Source organism: Dreissena polymorpha, chromosome 4 (assembly GCF_020536995.1).
Source record: "Dreissena polymorpha isolate Duluth1 chromosome 4, UMN_Dpol_1.0, whole genome shotgun sequence".
Lineage (NCBI taxonomy): Eukaryota > Metazoa > Mollusca > Bivalvia > Myida > Dreissenidae > Dreissena > Dreissena polymorpha.
Window position 1 is genome coordinate 117,932,385 of NC_068358.1, and position 19,119 is coordinate 117,951,503.

Below are 19,119 nucleotides of genomic sequence, written 5' to 3' on the forward strand. Positions count from 1 at the left end.
AACAGTTGCCGCTCGGCGGTTTTTTTTATTGTCCGTTCTACGTTGCCTGGCACGTTGTTGTGTCAGTTATCGCACGCCCGTGCAAAGTTAAAAATCTCCAACGAGGGGAACCTTGATGCTGACAGTGATGAGGACGTTTAGCACATTGGTGGACAGAGTATTTCGGTTGTCGATTTTGATACATTTTAGGGCACTGAACCCTCGCTCACAGTCGCTCACAGTCGGAAGTAGACGTGGTCAGGAGAAGACCGATGGTATCAGGCCTTAAAATGTTGACGTGGCTCTTGTACATTTTCCGTGAAGCAAGCCATTGCCTCGTCTGCCGTCTTCCTCGAGTCGGAGAGGGCTCCACGGACAGTCTTCCACTGGCTTACTGCAAGTCGCACACACTGAAAGGCGGAAGTGTTCGGCCAGACACTGTACCTCCGTATTACCGCGGGAGAACGTCGCACATCATATGGACCGCGAACTCGAACCGAAAGCCCTGCGTAAACAGCGAAAGACCAGTCGCTCAAGAGCCATGCCGTTCCGATGCCTCGAGCTGTCAACTGGTAATGAATATACCGACGGCAGGCACCTCCGCAGCGCATCTGCAGCCTGGTCATGAGAAAGCCATCTCAAGTCTTTTGCACCATTTAGCTCTATGGTCGGATCTTCAATGATGACTTGCAGATCAGGTCACCGCTCATTCGGACAGGACCTTTCTAGTAGAAACAATGTAGGTCGCATAGAACGTCATAAAGCTTCAAAAGGTAGGGTATATCTTTGGAAGGTTTGACGACGGATAGTGCCAACGTGTGCGCACACAGTGGTTGTTGACAAGATGTGTCACTCTGTTGTGCATGCACAATCACACTGGCACCATCGCTACCGAAGTCGCACATCATCTGCATGTCCAAATCACTGTCCTCGATGAATGAAACTAAGGTAAAAAATGGCCCCAGGGTTGCCGTATTTTAGAGCAAGAACAGAGAGGAAAACAATTCATTCCTTCTTCAAGAAATGTACACGATCATTTCATGGCAACGTCGTTCGTCTCCTCGATGAGAATCGTTAAATACGGCGAGGCCTTCACTTTTTCAAGATGGTCACATCGTATTCAATTCCCCATTGTCAGCACCGTCAATGTATAAACCGTTGCGATGTCGCCTATTGTTCTCACCATAGAATCATTTTACATGGAACACATTGTGTATGATGGTTTACATCTGTGCCAAGTTATTTCAAAATCCATCATTATATAGAAAAGTAATGGCTAAATACAGACATTTTCCAGTCGCTACATGGTCACATTTCAATATTGACCTTGAAGGTAGAGAGACGGTTTTTACATGTATCACTTTGTTTTATTAAGGTAGATTTGAATGTGTCAAATAATTTCAAAATCCATTATTATATTGCAATGTTATGGCCGAGACAGAAAATCTAACCTCTAAATTATAGGCGTGACCTTGACCGTGTAGCTAAGGAGACCAGTGATACATGCAACACCTTGTCTTATGATTGTGAACATTTGCGTTATTTCAAAATCCATCAATATATGAAAACGTTATGGCTGTGACAGAAACTTCCACGGTCGTACAGTGCGGCTGACTAATGCCGCCTTTTTTTATCTGTATCTGTTCGTATACGTAGAAGGACCACTTGTAGTATATTTCTACGGGGGAAGAGTCTTCAGAAGTGATCTTGTTAAAATCCATCGACTGTCTGCATGCGCACCACACTTTCGTCCAGATGGTTCCACAACATAAGTGTTTCCAAGAAAAAGAGTTTTTGTACTGGTTTGCTCGAGCACTAGGAATTTTGAATGCACGAGAGTTATTTGTAATATGTCGGTCTAAAATGTTCGACGATGTATAGTCTGAGTAAGTTTTTACTTTGACAGTTCTTCGGTGAGTTTTAGATATCAGGTATCCATCTGGGTCCACTGCCGACACCATACCCCGTGCGTTCTTGTAGAGCATCACCAAACGACTATAGACGCGCCGGTCTTGAAGAGAATTCAGTTTTAAAGGAGTGAGCATATTTGTAACACATCCGTCTTCTATGTATTTGTAGTTATTCATTATAAAACGAGCACAAAGACATTTAGCTTTTTCGATTTTGTCAATATCCTTTTTAAGAAAGGGGTACCATATGATTGAACCATATTCAAGTTGAGATCGAACCAATGCGATAAAAGCTGTTTTACGACATTCTAGGGGACAGTGTTTTAAATTACGTCTAAGAAACCCGAGCGGTGTGTTCGCATTTTTGCAAATGTTTGTTACATGATTCGACCAAGTAGTCATTTGATATGAGTAATCCAAGGTATGGATTAGAGTCTACATGTTTCAATAGTGTTTTATCCAATTCGTACAAGTACGAACTTTTACTTTTAACACGTAGAATGTAACACTTTTTTGCATTAAATTTCATACCCCAGGTTGGTGCTCAAACTCTAGTGAAGCTATATCTTCTTGTAATTTTACACGATCCGAGATGTTACGTATTTGACGGTATAATAATTTATCATCCGCAAAGTCTAACCAGTGATTTTACACTGAGTGGCAAGTCGTTGATATGACATAAAACATTAACGGACCGAGTACAGTCCCCTGTGGGACGCCCGAATCAACGTGTATGCTTCTAGAGTTCACCTTCAACTACAACTTTCGTAGATCTGTCTTTAAGGAAGGATGACAACCAAGACAGTAATTGACCTTTAACTCCATAGTGTGAATTTTTTTTGTAATTATACGATCATGCGGCACAGTATCAAACGCCTTACTAAAATCCAAAATTGCAATATCAACTTTTTGTTTCTTTTCAAAAGATGTCAGTAGATCATGCATAGTTATTAATAATTGAGTACACTATATGTATCAAAACGTTTTAAAAGGTGGCTACATATAATATGTTGAAGAATCTTGCTCGTTACTGGTGTAAGGCTTACTGGTCGGTAGTTCTCAGCTGAATGCTTGTCTCCATTCTTAAATACAGGCGCCAATCCTGAGGTAGTTTACTGGTGTTTAACGAATACTGAAAGATTTCACTGTCGACAGTTCATTTGCACAAGTTTTTCAAAATAATGTTCGGGTTGCTATCAGGACCACAAGCTTTAGACACATTAATATCTAAAAGTTGTTTCAATACACATTTTGAGTTAATTTGAAGATGATGTATCGTCGGAAAAGGTTGACAATTTAGGTGTTATTGCACCGAAGTAGCACTGTCTATTGTAGACACAGATTGAAACTGCGTCAGTAAAATATCTATCTATCTATCTATCTCTCTATCCATCCATCCATCCATCCATCCATCCATCCATCCATCCATCCATCCAACCATCTATCTATCTATACTGTCTAACTCCCCTTGCGAGTTTTATTGACAGGTATTTCTGCTTTTTCTTTGGCATCAGATAATAAGTTACCTTTTTTCTTTTTTAACGGTGCTACTCCGATGTTATCCTGTTTCTTTGATTTTATATAGTTCCAGAAGGGTTTAGAGTTATGCTTGTCCATACCGTCCTGTATAATTTTATTTACATGATCCCATTCTGCTCTACAGAGGTTTCTTTTGCATTCTTTTTGATACTGTTTGAAACGGCCCCTAGATCCTGTTTTCTTTGCTTGTTTATAAAGAATGAAATTTCTTTTTCAAAGATTTTTTAATTGTTTCTGTACAACCACGGTAGGTTCTGTTTTATCAGGGCATAAAAAAGGTAAGTTTTTTTGCTAAAAAGGTGACATCGCCCTGTTCACATCTAAAATATCCAAACAAAAATATGAAGGTTCTCATGCACATTAAATGAAATTAACATATTTGAAAAGTTTCATTGCTCTTGTACTTATACTTGTTAAGTAACGCGTTGCACAAAAAGTGGAACAGACAGAAGAATGGAAGCATGGACAAACACAGAGGAATATATTCCCCCAGCATAAAGTAGGGGCATATGAAGGGATACAGTTCTGCTTAAATTGCAAGTCAGATATATGTAACGCAGTCATTGACTTCAAACTATAAAACCAAACACATTGAAATTTCAGTTGAATACCTGAAGTAGAAACAGTGATATGGACAAGGTTGCTTGTTTATCTTTACGCTTTATGCCAATACTGGCAAAATGTGTGTCAGTTGAACTATAAACAGGTATCAGTAAGCTTTATGCTAACCAAGCATTTATTATATTGCTTTCAAAACAACAGGTTTATAAATCAGCTTATATCAACTACAGGGCAGTGCACATGTTTGTTCACATTTTCTAACAACAGAGTCTAATTCTTTTTCACTTAAAACATGCTTAACATCGTCATGCTCACTAATATCCAATTGACAAATCACAAGAGAATTATCAACATCAATATCACAGTCAGTGTTAAAACAACCAGCTAAAGGCTTGTCTACATCAGATTCCTCATTATCAACCAATAGACCCTTCCCCACACTGTGCACACTTTCCCTGACACTATCATTTGAATCAACTGGTAGACCCTTCCCCACACAATGCACACTTTCCCTGACACTATCATTTGAATCCCCAGAAAAGACAGATTTCAGTGTAGGCGTCTGTTTCTCTATTTCTAGTCTTCTTTCCCGCTCAAGACGCCTCTGAAGACTCTTGGGCAGCATCTTTGTCCACTGACCATGGGCTATCCTGTACTCCTTGCTCTGGTGGGGAACAGCTCCATGACTCAGCTGAAATTCACACAAGGCCTCCAATGGAGCTGTCAGAACCTGAATTAGAAAGGTCATATTCCACTTATGAGATACATTCTAGATTTATTGCCCTGTACTATGCAGAAAACGTGTTATTATGAATGGGTGGAAAAACCCAACAGTGCTAATGGCAATGTCTATATTGTCGCCAAAAATTAACAAACAAATGAAAACAAGAGGGCCATGATGGCCCTGAATCGCTCACCTGACTAACCAAATACAATCCCAACCCAGATTTGACCAAGATAAACATTCTGACCAAATTTCATAAAGATTGGATGAAAACTGTGACCTCTATTGTCTACACAAGGTTTTTCTATTATTCGACCTAGTTTTTGACCCCAAGTGACCCAAATACAATCCCAACCTATATTTCATCAAGATAAACAGTCTGATAAAATTTTATAAAGATTGGATGAAAACTGTGACCTCTATTGTCTACACAAGGTTTTTCTATTATTTGACCTAGTTTTTGACCCCAGATGATCCAAATACAATCCCAACCCAGATTTCATCAAGATAAACATTCTGACCAAATTCCATAAAGATTGGGTGAAAACTGTGACCTCTACTGTCTACACAAACAAATTGTTGACGGTTTTTCTATTATTTGACCTGGTGACCTTGTTTTTGACTACAGATGACCCAAATACAATCCCAACCCAGATTTCATCAAGATAAACATTCTGACCAAATTTCATAAAGATTGGATGAAAACTGCGACCTCTATTGTCTACACAAGGTTTCTCTATTATTTGACCTAGTTTTTTACCTAGTTACCTAGTTTTTGGCCCCAGATGACCCAAATACAATCCAAACCCAGATTTCATCAAGATAAACATTCTGACCAAATTTCATAAAGATTGGATGAAAACTGTGACCTCCACTGTCTACACAAGGTTTTTCTATTATTTGACCTAGTTTTTGACCTAGTTTTTGCACCCAGATGACCCAAATACAATCCCAACCCAGATTTTTATCAAGATAAACATTCTGACCAAATTTCATAAAGATTGGATAAAAACTGTGACTTCTACTGTCTACACAAACAAATTTTTGACGGTTTTTCTATTATTTGACCTAGTGACCTAGTTTTTTACCTCAGACGACCCAAATACAATCCCAACCCAGATTCCATCAAGATAAACATTCTGACCAAATTTCATTAAGATTGGATGAAAACTGCGACCTCTATTGTCTACACAAGGTTTTTCTATTATTTGACCTAGTTTTTGACCTAGTGACCTAGTTTTTGACCCCAGATGACCCAAATACAATCCCAACCCAGATTTCATCCAGATAAACATTCTGACCAAATTTCATAAAGATTGGATAAAAACTGTGACCTATACTGTCTACACAAGGTTTTTCTATTATTTGACCTAGTTTTTGACCTAGTGACCTAGTTTTTGACCCCAGATGACCCAAATACAATCCCAACCCAGATTTTATCAAGATAAACATTCTGACCAAATTTCATTAAGATTGGATGAAAACTGTGACCTCTACTGTCTACACAAGGTTTTTCTATTATTTGATGTAGTGTTTGACCTAGTGAAATAGTTTTTGACCCCAGATGACCCAAATACAATCCCAACCCAGATTTCATCAAAATAAACATTCTGACCAAATTTCATAAAGATTGAATGAAAACTGCAACCTCTATTGTCTACACAAGGTTTTTCTATTATTTTACCTAGTTTTTGACCTAGTGACCTAGTTTTTGACCCCAGATGACCCAAATACAGTCCCAACCCAGATTTCATCAATATAAACATTCTGACTTAATTTCATAAAGATTGGTTGAAAACTGTGACCTCTACTGTCTACACAAACAAATTGTTGACGGACACACGCACGCACACACGCACATACGGACACGTGACATCACACGGTCACATATACTCACCATGTCACTTTGTGACAGGTGAGCTGAAAACAACAACCTTATCAGCAATATAATTACTTTATGAATAAGTCGAAAACAGCTTTTTTCAGAAAGGATCAAGTAAGTCAATATGATATTTATTCCCCCTGATGTACATTATGCAGACCATTCTACACTTTTATATACAAAAGGAATATATTTAAGTTATTTTAATACATCAATCTATATAACACATGTGATCCCTAGGGTGTGGCCAATTTTCATCACAGGAAAATGATTAGAAAAAGAGCTCATCACCTCAGTGCAATGTGTTATACAAATTATTGACCTCTGGAGATTGATTTTTTCCCAGAAATTGTGCTTGATAAGTGTATTCTGATTTTGTTTTCTACAGGGCATGGCCAGGTTTTACCCACAGGGCTTAATTAGTGAGCACCTGTGGACCATGCGGTATAAAAAAAACAATATGCTTATATACATATAAACATTTACTTTGTTAAGGGGGATATATAATTACAGTTGGACCTGAGGGCGCGGCCACATGAGCTAAGCGGCCAACCTGCCGTATATGGCCAGTTCAGGTGCGCCCATTCATTTCTGCTCTTTAAAAGTCCATGTTTAGCACTATTCTCTCGTATGCAGCCAGCAGCCAGGCTTCTTTGTCCAAACAACAAAAATTGACATGTGTATTACGGTCGAGTGACCGGATTAAAGACGCGTGTTTGCGTTTACTCTAAGGTATTAGTAGAAAACTGAGAAAATGAATTCCTATAAAATGGACGGATTTTATGCGATATTTAACATTTATGATGCTAAAATGTCTAAATGCAAGTGCCTTTTGTTAGAGGATCGGGTTAAAGTTGTGCGGCTTCTTGAAAGCGGACGTTCGTCGAGAGACATAGCGTCCGAGTTTGGTGTCGGTAGGACCCAAACTCAAAATGTGGCAAAACGTAAGAGGGACATTATGGACGAATATGAAAGTGGGAACCCAGACGCTAAGCGTGTTAAAGTCTGTGTGTTCTACGGTGAAATTGATGATTTGTGTTACAGAAGATGGTTTCTGGACGCAACATCCAGTCAAATCACTGGAAACTGGAAAAGCAAAATCAAGAGTGTTTGCGAAGGATATGCCCAGAGTGATATCTTTAATATAGACGAGACCGGGTTGTTCTTTCGTGAGAAGAAGAGCAGTGTGTCAGTGTGAGTAGACCAGTGTCTTTGGATGATGCTTCTGAGTTATTCACAAACTGAAGGAGTTTGCGTTGCAAAATGGAAGCGAGGGCATGCTTAAGATTGCTATGGACTATGAAGAGTTTTTAGTGGACATGCGTGTAACAAAAACAACCAAACAAACTTCTATAAAAGATTTCTTTGCGAAGAAAATGTTCTGCAAAAAATGTTAGGAACTTGGACAGAGAAGAAAAGCTTGTCATAACAACTTTTAAAATTCACTTTATCCCTTTTTTAACACTAAATATAACTTTTTTGTTTAAGTGCATATGTGCAGTACAAAGTATACAGAATATGCATTTGTCATAAATGTGCTATACATTAAATGTGTTTCTTTATATTGCAGTACATGCATATACATTTGTCATAAATGTGCTATACATGTATATTAAATTAGCTGACCGTCAATTTTCTTGTGCTAAGCAGCCAACCTGTCGTATGCAGCCAGTTTGGGTATGTCCCTTCACTGGCTGCTTAATACCACAGGTTTGACTGTATTAACAATATTTAATGCACAACATACTATCTCTCTCAGTGAATAAATGACCCTTGTGACTGTTACATCTCCTGAATTAATTAGATGTTCATCTAACTGCTGACATTAATCACCATCTTTTTGTGATATTGATAGAAATGTGGCACTTACTGTAGCTATAATATTGCATAAATCAAAAAAAAAAAAGAGAAAGTGTTTCTAATGCCAAATGCATCACGCATAGCACTAGACTAGCCTACGCATTCGCGCAGAATGTCAATGATAATTCAATCTACTATTATGAATGCACATGTTATTTTGAAAAGAAAGACAAGTAATGCTTATATCTTAAGTTATTTGTTTTACAGTAATGAAGTCATGGAGATTTTTTAATCATACTTTTATTTGTTATTGCTTTTTGTCAGGGAACTGACTTTATTACATACGTCATTTCGTCAAAGAAATGATGTCATTTCACAGTAAACAGTGAAAATTATAAATAATTTTCACTGATAATTTTCATTGTTTGAACAGTGAAATTATCAGTTTTAAATCACTGATATTTCCCTATAAACCACCGGAAAGCATAAAATAAATATTTATCTACTTGACTATGTATCAAATTGTAGTCAAACTTAATTTATACAAAGAATGCCTTAATAAACAGTACAATTTTGTTTTCACAGGTAAAGAAGTGCGCACATTGGTTGTAATAAAAAATGGTCAACTGTAGAGGTTCAAGGTAGCGAAGTGCAGAAAACAAGGTATAAAGCATTCAACATATCCTGTATAAGCATTTCATGTATAATCGTAAGCGTCCCAAACCAAGACTAACCTGGACAAGTTCAGGTCGTCTTTCCAAGGTTGCCAATGCTATGGCAACAGACTCCAGGGTGGAGAGAGATGTGTCAGTGGGCTGTGTGCGGATCACATAGAGACTCTTCCTGTCACTTGCTATCTGCACCTGGGAAAATAGATCACGAACCAGAAGAGATAGCAATTATATTGCGTTTTACACACTCAAAAAGTTAAAATGACATTATATATCATTTTTACACACTATCTTCATCTTGTGAAAAACAGGTAGCAAAATGTTTAGATGATATTTTATGCACAAATTTGACCTGATAGAGACATCAGAACATTTTGACATGATATAACTCCTTTTTTTACCTCGTGAATAATTATATAAATTCAGATTCAATTTTAACATGGTTAAACACATAAAGAAAACATTTGTATATAATTTTAAACAATATTCTTGTGTACAGGTACCAGAAAATTGTGACACACATTCTTCAACTGATAAAATACATGGTACAGAAAATTATTACAAGACATACCATGTAATCTTAACTTAGTTAAAAACAAGCACCAGGAAGTTGGCAACAGCTTTATCAGTTTATAATTTATTGTAATCCTATTTTATCATTGTAATGAGTTTAATGTTGAGGCATCCACACATTTTGTTAATACTTTAACATACAAGACATCCATAATCTTATTAAGCACTCACCTAAGTTCATGTACTTCTATTTCACATGACTTTGCTATCTAGTTCATGTACTTCTATTTCACATGACTTTGCTATCTAGTTCATGTACTTCTATTTCACATAACTTTGCTATCTAGTTCATGTACTTCTATTTCACATGACATTGCTATCTAGTTCATGTACTTCTATTTCACATGACTTTTCTATCTAGTTCATGTACTTCTATTTCACATGACTTTGCTATCTAGTTCATGTACTTCTATTTCACATGACTTTGCTATCTAGTTCATGTACTTCTATTTCATATGACTTTGCTATCTAGTTCATGCACTTCTAGTTCACATGACTTTGCTATCTAGTTCATGTACTTCTATTTCACATGACTTTGCTATCTAGTTCATGTACTTCTATTTCACATGACTTTGCTATCTAGTTCATGTACTTCTATTTCACATGACTTTGCTATCTAGTTCATGTACTCCCATTTCACATGACTTTGCTATCTAGTTCATGTACTCCCATTTCACATGACTTTGCTATCTAGTTCATGTACTTCGATTTCACATGACTTTGCTATCTATTTCATGTACTTCTATTTCACATGACTTTGCTATCTAGTTCATGTACTTCTATTTCACATGACTTTGCTATCTAGTTTTTGGCCCTACATGACGAAGATTCAAACATAGCCTTCATCATATTGTCAAAATAAACATTCCAACCAAGTTTTCCCAAGACTGAGACTTAAATGTGCTCCCTTAAGTTGCTACAAGGTTTTTATAAGATTTGACCGTATTACCAAATTTTTGGACATACATTACCCACATTATGCCATGGTCAAGATACGCTTTCTGACCCAGTTTTATCAAGATTGAGTAATAAATGTGCCATCTAGAGTGGTAGCAATTCTTTCTAAGATATGACCCTGTGACCTAGTTTCTACAACCACTTAACCAAGATTTAAGCTTGGACTTGATATTGTCCAGATAAACTTTCTCAACAATTTAATCAAAATCAAGTCATAAATGTGACCTCTATAGCGGTCAGAGGTTTTTCTGAGAATCAATCTGGTAACCTAGTTTTAGAATGCACATGACCCAGATTTGAACATGGCCCAGACATTGTCCAGACATGACCCTGATTTGAACATGGCCCAGACATTGTCCAGATAAACATTCTGACCAAGTTTCTTCAAGATTTGGTAACAAATGTGGCCTATACTGGCCTATATTGAAACAAAGTTTTCATAAAAATTGAGTTGGAGACCTAATTTTTGGACACATGTCGCCAATTTCTATCAACTGGATGAAAAATGTAGCCTCTTGAATGGTAACAGGCTAAAAGTTGATGACGCACACTGCATGACAGCAGACGCCAGACATAGGGTGATAATAATAGCTCACCTTGAGCACTTTGAGAGCTAAAAATCCTTGTTCATATATTATTTGTATGATTCATACACCAATAAAAGAACACTTGTTTACCTTTTTTGGTAGTTTCAACAGCTCGTTGTTTGCATACATTCCCCTGGCTTGTGACCAGGTTCCATCAATGACCACCAAATTGTAGGATTGATTACTTGGCAACACTTGCACGTCAACTGCATCATCCCCTGGGAACAATAGCAAGGTGTTTGGACTGCGCAACACTTCTGCAAGGTTGAGACACTCCTCATACCTGAAAGGGAACAAGATAAAATTTCTGTTAACTTGTTGATAATAAGCATTATGCTTTAATTACAAGTTCTTAAAAGAAGCTATTTTTTATTTTGAAATAAAAAATTCACATATTTTGTATTACTGAGCATGAAAGCCAATAACTATATAACGAACCTGTATTAAGAGATAGTATAAATGGAAAATCTTAGTATACATTGCTATTAAAATGTGAGTTTAACAATTAACAGCACAAATATAAACCTGATTATTAACGGAACTTATTAACAGAATTTAACATTTTTAAATTTCGTCAGCACTTGCTTTAAATTGATAAATGTACACATCGAGCTCCAGTATACATCAAGAAAAGAAATTAAGAAAGAAAGAAAGCTGCTGAATTTTGGATTGAAAAGGATCATGTTTACCACTCAGCCATCACCAGTGTTACTTTATGTTAAGCATTTTACACTTAATATTAGCAATCCAAGTGTTGTCACAATTATAACAAAAACCAACAGAAACACTCCAAATTATGCAATCATTTTGTGATTGAAACTTTTGATACATCATATACAAACATGTTTTTTAAGTACAACACTTTGCACTTTGTCATTAGTGTTATTTTGCTCTCTCTTTTTTGTTGAATCTGAGACAAAAAGTTAGCAAATTGTCATTGATTTATCTGTTAAAAAGTCGCTGTAAACAGAGCGCATAAAAATGTCAATTTTCCAACTACTGATCTAAAACAAATAGATATCATCAATGTACAATTTTTATTTAACTCCCTGGTCACAATTTATTGTTCATATCAATATCGACATTCACTTAATCACATTGTAAACCTTCTTACAGGTCGCAGTGGCTTACTTTTTATGGTGTCCACTTAGAAACTGGGATGTCATAGGTTTAATCCCCACTGTAAAAGCATTCTTTCCATCTCCCAAACAGACACCAAGCACTGGTCTTATTGAGTGACTAAGGGCTAGGCTTCTGATGCAATCAAGCTTAAACCTTTGCATGCTGGGAAATTTGTCTTCTGCTAAAATGTCGTCTGCTGAATTTCTAAAATAAGCCTTTTCTTAGATTTTTTTCAAAGAATACTATCAGAATAGCAAACATTTTAGATCCAGATGAGATGCCACGTTCTGTGGCGTCTCATCTGGATCCAAACTGTTTGCAAAGGCCTTCAAAATTCAGTTCCCGCACTAAAAGGGTTAAATAAATGTTAAAACTAAACCTTCTTTTTGGTCCAAACTTTTTTCCACGTATAATATGACACTTCCCCTCAACCAGGCTCTGCTTCAACATTGGTGCAGTCTTTAGTTTTCTCAGTTCCTGACAAATATCAAGTCTTTCATTGGTATCTTTACAAAATAGTCGACTTACACAATTACACAAATTTGAAAAGAAATGCTTAACTATGACACAAATATGATAAATTAACAAAGACTTAAATGAAGGAATATCTCATGTGCTTATCTACTATTTACCTCTTGGGGATGCTGAAGTATATACACTGTAGTCAAAGTGCTGATTTTCTCTTCCGGAAGAAATGGGCACCAACAAACTGTGGCTGGACGACTATACAATAAGAAACTTGCTTTAACATGTGGTTATTTTTCCACAACCTTAATTGTATCCACAGGCTAATTTGTGTCACAAAGTTAGGACCTTTCATAAAGCTCTATTGGAGCAAAAAATTGGAAAAATCTCACAAAGTGTCAGTTATTGATTCCCTATTGATTTTAGACTTTAAGGGGACACCCTCCCAGTTACGAATTAAGCATTCAAATGACGGACTAGAGCTATGTTGGCGGGGCCTTGTGCCCTGGTACCGTCATGGAAGCTAAACATGTCTTGCCCTGATGGATGTGAAAAGTAACTGGGGTCACTACTATACTTTCTTACTTTTATCTAGCTTTTTTCTACCTTTACTATTGTAGCTTTACTCTTTACTTTAATATATTCTTGCCTTGCGCACCGTCAAAGAAATGTCAATCCATGACAGTTTGATGATACCATGTAGATGTAGATGTAGCATACATGCCATAATTTTTCAGACCAATTCCGGGACATTGAGTTAAATTGTCCAAGACTTTTGCCGAATTTCCGGGACATGTATAAAATGTAGCGATATTTATAGACATATGCATTGTTGGTACGTTTTTTTTTGTTTCGCATCGTTAATTGCAAAAGTTCGAAAGCCTATCCGAAATACACTTGTTCTCATCGTCGGACACCCCCCGTATATTCATTACGTTACTCTCCATTCCTAAATGTATGAGCGGAGCGTAATCAGCAGCCGTGGGTATCCAACGATGACTTGATCTATTAACGTCAAATTAAACATTACTACTTCCTTTACTAGATACAAGCCACGTGTTTTCAGTGTAAGCGTACTAAACATAGATGGTGACGTCACTGCGTTATTGTTATTAAGATCGGTGTGTAACGCGTAGTTGTTGATACGCCTATATTCATTTATAACATTTATATAATACAAAATACAACAATACAGTACCGTTAGATCGTCAACTCAAATCAATTCACAATACATACAACCAATCACAATAAAACAAATACAACAAAACAGTACCGGTAGATCGTCAACTTAAAATCTGGACAGTCACACATTAGTTACACACTTGTTGTTGTGAACAACTATCCTTTGCCCAGTGCTCCAGCTAGGCCTAAATCGAAGGGCGCCGCGCCCTGCCCTCCCGAATCTCCGCCCTGCCCCCCCCGAACCTCCGCCCTGCCCCTCCCCCCCCCCCCTCAAAAAAAAAAAAAAAAAAATTTTTTTTTTTTTTTTTTTTTACATATGATATATTCATAAATCTCTTATTACATTGTAATTAGTTTAATCCTCATTGTAGACATTATATTTGAATGGTTTAATAATAATGGGAATACAATTATTTATAACATAAATTAACATGCAATAGAAAGCATTCCAGAAACACCCGCGTGCTCGAACGTGCCCTTTTCACAAAATACTGCGCGTCGAAAGTGTCCTTTTCACAAAATACTGCGCGTCAAAAGTGCCCTTTTGACAAAAAAGCCACCCTGCCCTTTTCAAATTCTAGCTGGAGCACTGCTTTGCCCTTACGCAGCGGGAAATAATGAAGTAGTAGATTAAAGTCAATTAACAACCACATTAAACAATGCCGCCTTTTCGGTTTGACCCCGAACGTGTGACAATCGATATGATAACAGACCCCTGTTAATTGATCGATTTTGACACGTAGCGTAGTCTGCCTATTCGGGTAGGCATTGTCATGGAGACGCTGCAGATATACACAGATTCGAGGTGCAGTTAAAGCTAAGATAAAGTACATGTATATATGAATTTGGTAAATTCCGGGACATTTGACAGATTTCCGGGACAGCGGGACAAGTTCTTCATTTCCGGGACTGTCCCGGACAATCCGGGACGTATGGCATGTATGAGATGTAGACTTTGAAGTGGTACCTTGACCCTAAAAAATAGGACCTAATTATTTTAATTAAGGTATGTCACACTCATTCTCAAGAAACCCGCCAATTTGTTATAAAATACATCAATGCAAGACAAGTTGTTTTTAGAACAAAATGTTTGGGGTTGGTTTTTATATTTAACAACTGACCTGAAACAGAAACTTTGGAATTAGGGAAATGTTTTGTGCGCCTGAGACCCTGACCCACCATGATTGTCACTTCTGCAAAGTAAAGGCAAAATCCTGGAAAAAATATGGCTCAGACAAAGGATTGTTTGGGATTGACTTCTGATCTTTGCCATGAAATGTGAAGGTATAACAATGGACTTACAAACATTTCTTAAAGACAAGACAATCTGTACGTCCATGCCTGTCACTTGCACCAATTGAATTTAAATTTATTGTTCTTAAAAAAAATATTATAAGAAGATCATTTTCATGATTTCCAGTTTTCATTGGAAAGTATTGTTGCAATAATTCAACTCTCAGCTTTATAACCCCAAAGGATTGGGAGTCAGAGAGTTGCAATGCATCTTCTATTTTCAAAATGTGCAAAATTTGATAAAATTGTGTAAACGAACAATTTTGGCCATAGGGACCGTTAAGTAAAAATATTCTATTATACTACATATATATACAAGGGATACAACTGTGAAAATTCCTGCACACAACCATGGTGTAAACAATAGCGAAAAATTTGCTTCCAAACGCAATAAATACACCAATTAAACTGTATTACAACAGCCAAGACATTTATCTTTCAGAAAATAATACACTTGGCCATAAAGTACAAGCTTTCCATTGAACTAAGAGAGAAAGTTTCATTCAAAATGCTCAAAAATCCTTACTTGGACACAGCTGGTGTGCACAGCTGAAAACTGAGAATTCTAGAAGTAATTTTCGTATTCCTTTGTTATAAAGCTCTTTTGCTGGTACATATTCCTTGGATAGTTTTTTTTTCATAGTAAAATAGAACATAATTACTATTTAGTGAGCATATTTTGCTAGAAATTCGTATCAATCTGCTTCAATTTCACAATGACAATGTTTTACTTTCATTTTGGATAGTTCACATGTATTTCTAACATGCGATTTGATTGGTTGAAATTCCACTGCAGTAATAAATCCAGCCATTCACGTTCCACGTAACATTACCTGACAAATTGCATACAAATCCTTGAAGATAGTAGAAATGTAAACAAATTTAATATTGACGGTGTTTTACATATATGCAGTTACATGCAATTATGGAAGGTGTCTACTTTGATTAATAAAGTGTCTATGGATAATAAAACAAGGTAAAATTTGCTCAACTTCTCTGTAATTATTAAATTATGAAACAAAATGTGTCAAAGTGGGTGTGCACACCTGTGTCGCATTTCGAAATTTTTACCGTTTTTCATGAAACTTTCGTTTCAAACACAACTATGAACACTTTTACTGCTATAAACATAGTTATTATCTGATAGATAAATGTCTGAGCTGTTGTTATACAGTTTTTTTGGTGTAATTATTGCTTTTGGAAGCGATTTTTTTTGCTATTGTTCAGACCATGATGTTGTGCAGAAAATTTGACAGTTGTATCCCTTGTATATATGTATATAGTATAATAGAGTATTTTTTACCTAACGATCCCTGTGATTTTGGCATGGATGTAACAAGAAATAAATAAATCTTTAAATAAATCATTGTTTGCATTAATTCAGAAATTATTTTACTTGTTCCCTTAACCGATAGATACACGGTATTCGTAGGATACAGATAGTTATAAAGTTCAAGTTGTTTGGACTTTCCTTATGATTAACCGCGAAAACATATGACGTTGCGAATTACCGGCATCTTTCACAGTATTTACGGGTGATCCTCGGAGGCTCTATATTTTGGGTCGCAAATTCGTAAATAGAATTTAAGAAACAATCTTCTGTTATTAACTCATCTGTATTGTACTTGTTCTGTGCACTAAATGCAGTCGTGTTTTCCATCATTGAGAAAATTTACTACAGTGACCTCCCTTACGAGACAAGGAGACAAGGGACACTGTGAGGTTTTGCAAGAGCAATCTCCTACGTAGTGGTCTCCCTTATTCTAGAAGAGAATAATATGATAGCCCCCACAGGACACAAGATATCAGCGTGGAAATGAAAGGTTGCATGATTGTCTTCACTCTCACGGCAGCTGCATTTGAACTTTTTAAGAAAAGCTTATACAGGTATTCTGCTGTCCACCCAAGTTTGGTACTCAAAGAGGTTGAAAACAGAGTCAAAACGAATAAGGCAAAGTCTGAGATAGCTGTAGATATCTCCCTATCAGTCAAATATAAAGACAGTGCACACCAATTGTATCGCATCAACCTATATCAGACAACATCTAGGATCGGTGTAAATGGTAAGAATGAAATGAAATTCTTGCAGGAGAACCTCCCCGTTATATGCGAGGCCGTCACAATTATGACCTGAAAACCTACAATGAAAAAATAGCTTCGATATGCCAAGCTGCATAAAATACGCTCGAAAGCGAAAACCAAGAGACAAGATTAGATAAAAAGAAGAATACTAAGAAAACGTTAGCCCTCATAGGCAGAGAAAAAGACGCTAGTATGCAGATAATCCCACCCAAAACAAAAACCCTCTACCTTAGTAAAATTTCTAGGTCACTTGCGATCGAAGAAGAGCAAACTCATGAAGGTGATGATCATGATACAAATAACTGTATGATATGTACGGAATCCATAACAGACACAATAGCAACAGACTGCAATGCATGCGGGGGTTGGGTACACCAAACATGTGAGAATTTCACCAGTGAAAATGATCAGCACTCAGACACAGTCCAAACATACATATGCAAGTCCTGTCGGATGCTGGATCAACATGATAGCGTAGCCGAAACAGACCACGACACAAAAACTACTCCACCGGGCACCTCAGACAGAAGGTTGTCCACCACTACTACAGAATCCCAATATTCAGCTGACATACATGATGACGATGATGATGTCCATGATGATGAAACACACTCTACTAACCCGCATTCATTAAATACAAGCAAGGTCACTGACTCGCAAGTTATACACTCAAAGTGTGGACTCGCAAGTTATACACTCAAAGAGTGCTGCCAGCTCAACACCAACCACAGTGATTGAAAGAAAAAGAACAGCATCGGTTATGGTCCACTCCATACAAAACATAGAAGTAAGTGACCATGGCAAATCCAGTGGTGCTCCTAGTAGTATGATTACAGGAAAAGACAGCACAAAGACTGGTAACATCCACGTACAAAAGAAACCCTAACCTAAACGATGATAATAATGATGGTCAGAAACATGGACTGAAAGTGAAGAAGCCTAGAAAGCAGGATACCACTATGCAAGAGTTATCAGAACATAAAACCAGAAAAATAATGCTTGAAACAACAAATCATGAATATCACAATACAATTCAGTTACTGTAGGACAAATTAGCCCTTATTGAAACTAGGACCCCCCCCCCCCCCCGAGTACTCTAATACAGCTACACATGAGGAAATATGTAGGACAAATAACCAAGAGAGTAGCAATACAGCACAACTGCAAATGCTTCAGACAGAATTAAAACACAGGTTGGACATTATAGAGCTAAAATGCAACATCAACATGAAATTACAAACATCCAAATACAGAACCAAACTCAGCAGCTTCAGATGCAAAATAACCTACTGCATTGTCATCACTATATGGATAACCTTCATCAGCAGTCCTGGTCTCCTCTGCAGACCTCTGTTACCTACCATGTACCCACAGCATCCAACCTATCCTACAATGTACACACCGATGGTGCACCCAAATTTAGGGGGAGTCTACCCACCGCCACAATTGATGCAGATGCCATGTACAACTTCAATGCATAGACAACCACATGGACAGTTTACTGCCCCACAAACTTACTTACCAAATCTCAACACAGTAACGCAGCAAAGGCTAGTACCACCACACCTGGCTACCCTAGCGACAGAGTCCCATGCTGCAGCAACTGCCCAACCGACGCAAACGCTTCAACATGTCCCGCATAGAGAGGCCCCTATACGTACTGATACAGCTCCTATACTAGCGGCAACAAACAACCATGCTGCAGCAACTGCCCAATCGACGCAGACGCCTCGGCATGTCCCGCATAGAGAGGCACCTATGCGTACTGATACAGCTCCTATACTAGCGACAA

At 37.3% G+C, this 19,119-nt stretch overlaps 1 protein-coding gene across 4 annotated transcripts; it reads right to left on the minus strand.

Annotated features, from left to right (window-relative positions):
- Positions 1 to 4,141: 4,141 nt before the first annotated feature.
- LOC127879629 (tRNA-uridine aminocarboxypropyltransferase 2-like) lies at positions 4,142 to 16,956 on the minus strand. Of its 4 annotated transcripts, XM_052426599.1 has the most exons (7): positions 16,757 to 16,905; positions 15,074 to 15,145; positions 12,938 to 13,028; positions 12,685 to 12,782; positions 11,274 to 11,466; positions 9,130 to 9,258; positions 4,142 to 4,719 (listed from the first exon to the last, which is right to left on the minus strand). In XM_052426599.1, exons 4-7 carry the CDS (start codon positions 12,753 to 12,755, stop codon positions 4,210 to 4,212), a joined length of 903 nt encoding a protein of 300 aa, XP_052282559.1. In that variant the 5' UTR covers positions 12,756 to 12,782; positions 12,938 to 13,028; positions 15,074 to 15,145; positions 16,757 to 16,905; the 3' UTR covers positions 4,142 to 4,209. The 4 variants fall into 4 exon arrangements, with proteins under 4 accessions (XP_052282559.1, XP_052282557.1, XP_052282558.1 ...); XM_052426597.1 differs by lacking the exon at positions 15,074 to 15,145 and having other exon boundaries at positions 16,757 to 16,956; XM_052426598.1 differs by lacking the exon at positions 15,074 to 15,145 and having other exon boundaries at positions 16,856 to 16,940.
- Between the last annotated feature and the right edge of the window lie 2,163 nt (positions 16,957 to 19,119).